The 4,745-nt window shown below is 42.8% G+C and overlaps 1 protein-coding gene across 1 annotated transcript in view; it reads right to left on the bottom strand.

Annotated features, from left to right (window-relative positions):
• Positions 1-3,007: 3,007 nt before the first annotated feature.
• The window catches only part of LOC143279569 (uncharacterized), a 5,193-nt gene continuing 3,455 nt past the window's right edge, over positions 3,008-4,745 (bottom strand). The window contains exon 2 of the mRNA XM_076583647.1: positions 3,008-3,866. Coding sequence (XP_076439762.1) covers positions 3,541-3,866 — 326 coding nt within the window. The 3' untranslated portion in view covers positions 3,008-3,540. The remainder of the gene's footprint in view (positions 3,867-4,745) is intronic.

The raw sequence follows: 4,745 nt of genomic DNA, 5'->3' as shown, positions 1-4,745 counted from the left end.
AATGCTAATGCAATTGTTTTTCCTGACTGTAATTGTAACTGTTGTATCTGACTGCAAGTCAGTGTAATTGGTATTCTACTAAAAGCAGATTTTTACACAGGCGTTGCCATGGACAACCCATTTATTGCCGTGGGTTCTTTTACGTGTATGCTGCACACGGGACCTCGGTTTATCGTCTAATCCAAATTACTAGCACATCGATCATACAATACAGAGCGTATGATTCCCGATTAGACAAGGTTTTTTTGTTTGTTTGTTTGTTTGTTTTGTTTGTTTGTTTGTTTTTTTGTTTGTTTGTTTGTTTGTTTTGGTCATGTGCAAATTTTGCGAACACATTGCGGTTTCAGAACACTATTATTCATGGTGCTGTACATCATCATGGTATTTTAGAAAAGAACGTAAAAGAAGAAAAAGAATATTGTATTGTATTGTATTGTATTGTATTGTATTGTATTCTATTCTATTCTATTATTGTTTGAGTTAAATTTAAAAAAAAAAAGGTTATATCAATGTTGTTTGGGATTATTCAGAATACAACAGCAAACCAGGATGAGAACAAACAACTAATAAAACATACATTCAAAAACTGAAAAAGAACCAACAGAGAATCAGTCTCTTTAATTAAAGCTTCTTTTTCTTCTTTTTTTATACTTAGCAATGACTTCTTATTTAGATGCAGAATAAACATGATCAGAATTGACACTGAATGACACGGTAGTTAGCTAACTACAAGACCACATTCAAATTCCGTATAAAATGTTATATAGCATGCAAAAGAACAACTCCCCAGTCACATGTTAGGTGAAAGACCTCTCGCGGCCCTCAGAGCTGTGATTACATATCCACGGTGTGGAGAGCTGGGGACAGGAAGGCGGGACCCAGTCTTCTCCTTCCGCCGTTGGACCTTCCCCACACATCAGGAAATGAGGCCTGGAGCCCTGATCATGGGGAACACTGGATCCAAGGTCCACTGGAACACTGGATCCAAAGTCCACTGGGGAATACTGGATCCAAGGTCCACTGGAACACTGGGGAACACTGGATCCAAAGTCCACTGGAACACTGGGGGACACTGGATCTAAAGTCCACTGGAACACTGGGGGACACTGGATCTAAAGTCCACTGGAACACTGGGGAACACTGGATCTAAAGTCCTCTGGGGAACACTGGATCCTAGGTCCACTGGAACATTGGGGAACACTGGATCTAAAGTCCTCTGGAACACTGGATCTAAAGTTCTATGGAACACTGGGGAACACTGGATCTAAAGTTCTATGGAACACTGGGGAACACTGGATCTAAAGTTCTCTGGAACACTGGATCTAAAGTCCTCTGGAACAATGGGGAACACTAGATCTAAAGTCCTCTGGAACACTGGATCTAAAGTCCTCTGGAACAATGGGGAACACTGGATCTAAAGTCCTCTGGAACACTGGATCTAAAGTCCTCTGGAACACTGGGGAACACTGGATCTAAAGTCCTCTGGAACACTGGATCTAAAGTCCTCTGGAACACTCGATCTAAAGTCCTCTGGAACACTGGATCTAAAGGCCTCTGGAACACTGCGGAACACTGGATTATTAAAGTCCTCTGGAACAATGGGGAACACTGGATCTAAAGTCCTCTGGAACACTGGATCTAAAGTCCTCTGGAACACTGGGGAACACTGGATCTAAAGTCCTCTGGAACACTGGATCTAAAGTCCTCTTGGATCTAAAGTCCTCTGGAACACTGGATCTAAAGTTCTCTGGAACACTGGATCTAAAGTCCTCTTGGATCTAAAGTCATCTGGAACTCTGGATCTAAAGTTCTTTGGAACACTGGGGAACACTGGATCTAAAGTTCTCTGGAACACTGGGGAACACTGGATCTAAAGTTCTCTGGAACACTGGGGAACACTGGATCTAAAGTTCTTTGGAACACTGGGGAACACTGGATCTAAAGTTCTCTGGAACACTGGGGAACACTGGATCTAAAGTTCTCTAGAACACTGGGGAACTCTGGATCTAAAGTTCTCTAGAACACTGGGGAACACTGGATCTAAAGTTCTCTAGAACACTGGGGAACACAGGATCTAAAGTTCTCTAGAACACTGGGGAACACTGGATCTAAAGTTCTCTAGAACACTGGGGAACACTGGATCTAAAGTTCTTTGGAACACTGGGGAACACTGGATCTAAAGTTCTCTAGAACACTGGGGAACTCTGGATCTAAAGTTCTTTGGAACACTGGGGAACACTGGATCTAAAGTTCTTTGGAACACTGGGGAACACTGGATCTAAAGTTCTCTAGAACACTGGGGAACACTGGATCTAAAGTTCTCTAGAACACTGGGGAACACTGGATCTAAAGTTCTCTAGAACACTGGGGAACACTGGATCTAAAGTTCTCTAGAACAGTGGGGAACACTGGATCTAAAGTTCTTTGGAACACTGGGGAACACTGGATCTAAAGTTCTCTGGAACACTGGGGAACACTGGATCTAAAGTTCTCTAATCAAAGGTCCACTGCAACACTTGATCAAAGGTCCACTGATTGGGAGACCCTGATTCTACACTTTGAACAGAATGTTACATGACCATACAGAAGAAGATCTCATATATCTTTCCATCAATGTACCACCCAAACAAACGTAGCAACAGCAGCAACAAAATCAGCAAATAAATAAGTATACCACCTGATGCCCCCCCCCCCCCCCCCCCCCCCCCACCCCACACACACACACACACACACCACCCCCTTCCAACTCGCCCCCTCCACCACCTTGCCCCCAACGTCCCCTGCCCCTCACCCCCTCTCAAGAAAAAAATGGTTTAAAAAAATCGATCAGTGAAACTATCTTTTTTGTGTGTGTGTGCTGTGCTGTGCAATAAAAAATACTTTGGAATGCTGGTGTGACTTTGCTGTCACAGATTCTTTCGTACTTCCTTGAAGAGTGGTGGTGGGTGATAATGATGCTCATATTATAAAAAAAAAAAAAAAATAATAATAAAAATTAAAAAAAATTAAAAAACCATCTAGTTTATTCAGTTGAAATGCATAACCCACTTCACCTCTTTGGTCTGTTTAAAGCAACACATCGAATCATCAGAGCATTCATATATGAGTGGGACTCAGTCATTCAATGGGCGAACAACTCACCGTTTCCAATGGGAACTACGTCAGGCCACTCAATGATATAAGTACGTTACATGGTCAAGGCAAACACATTTCATTTTCACACTCTCATTGTCTGAACTGAACTCTTATTCTCGCTTGTGGTATTTAACACTACATGTGTAGAAAGTTTAACAATGACCATACCTATATTTATTCCAACATTCCTGCATTTGTGTAAGGGTCATCAGCCTTCAAGTTAAGCTAACGGCAAATAGTAATATTCATCACACGCTTGGGCATGACATCAGCTGTTTTCTTGTTGTTGTTTATGTGTAATATGTTTTCTGGAGAAATATTTGGTAAAGCCAACGCGTTTGTAGTCCTTTTATTTATTTCTTTTTTTTCTCCCTCATTTCCGTGAGAGATGTTGGGGGTTGAAAGCTACCCCCCTCGTACAGCTGTGGCAGCGAGGACCACACACGCCAGGCCGACCACCGCCACACAGGGACACTGGGACCGTGCGGCCCTACTGACGTCATGGGCGCTCGTCGAGTTGGAAACCAGGTCACCAAAAGTGATGACGTCCATCCCGGAAGTGACGCCATGAGTGGTAGTGACTTCGCCGTTTTGAGGTGGAAGGGCTCTGAATACCTTGTCAGATGATGAAGTCAGTTCGCTGCTGCCGCTCCCAGAAAATAAGTCGTTGCTGTAGACGTCTTCATCGTCAACGCGAGGGTGGTGTCCCTTTACATCGAACGTGTTGTCAGCTGGAGCAGATTGTGTTAAAAAAAAAATCCTTCCATTAACTCATTAACTGGTTCCTGGGTTGACAGTGTATACACTGCACATTACAAATGACATTTTTACAAACATGTGCGTGCACATAACATTAGAAATGACGTGTCACAAACCTATCAGCCAGACATGCACATAACATTAGAAATGACGTGTCACAAACCTGTCAGCCAGACATGCACATAACATTAGAAATGACGTGTCACATACCTGTCAGCCAGACATGCACATAACATTAGAAATGACGTGTCACAAACCTATCAGCCAGACATGCACATAACATTAGAAATGACGTGTCACAAACCTGTCAGCCAGACATGCACATAACATTAGAAATGACGTGTCACAAACCTGTCAGCCAGACATGCACGTAACATTAGAAATGACGTGTCACAAACCTATCAGCCAGACATGCACATAACATTAGAAATGACGTGTCACAAACCTGTCAGCCAGACATGCACATGACATTAGAAATGACGTGTCACAAACCTGTCAGCCAGACATACACGTAACATTAGAAATGACGTGTCACATACCTGTCAGCCAGACATGCACATAACATTAGAAATGACGTGTCACATACCTGTCAGCCAGACATGCACGTAACATTAGAAATGACGTGTCACAAACCTGTCAGACAGACATGGACATAACATTAGAAATGACGTGTCACAAACCTGTCAGCAGGACATGCACATAACATTAGAAATGACGTGTCACAAACCTGTCAGCCAGACATGCACATAACATTAGAAATGACGTGTCACAAACCTGTCAGCCAGACATGCACATGACATTAGAAATGACGTGTCACATACCTGTCAGCCAGACATGGACATAACATTAGA

The sequence above is a fragment of the Babylonia areolata genome, chromosome 2 (assembly GCF_041734735.1).
Source record: "Babylonia areolata isolate BAREFJ2019XMU chromosome 2, ASM4173473v1, whole genome shotgun sequence".
Taxonomy (NCBI): Eukaryota; Metazoa; Mollusca; class Gastropoda; order Neogastropoda; family Buccinidae; genus Babylonia; species Babylonia areolata.
Note: the sequence above shows the minus strand (reverse complement) of the source record. Positions and strands in the feature narration are given on the sequence as shown.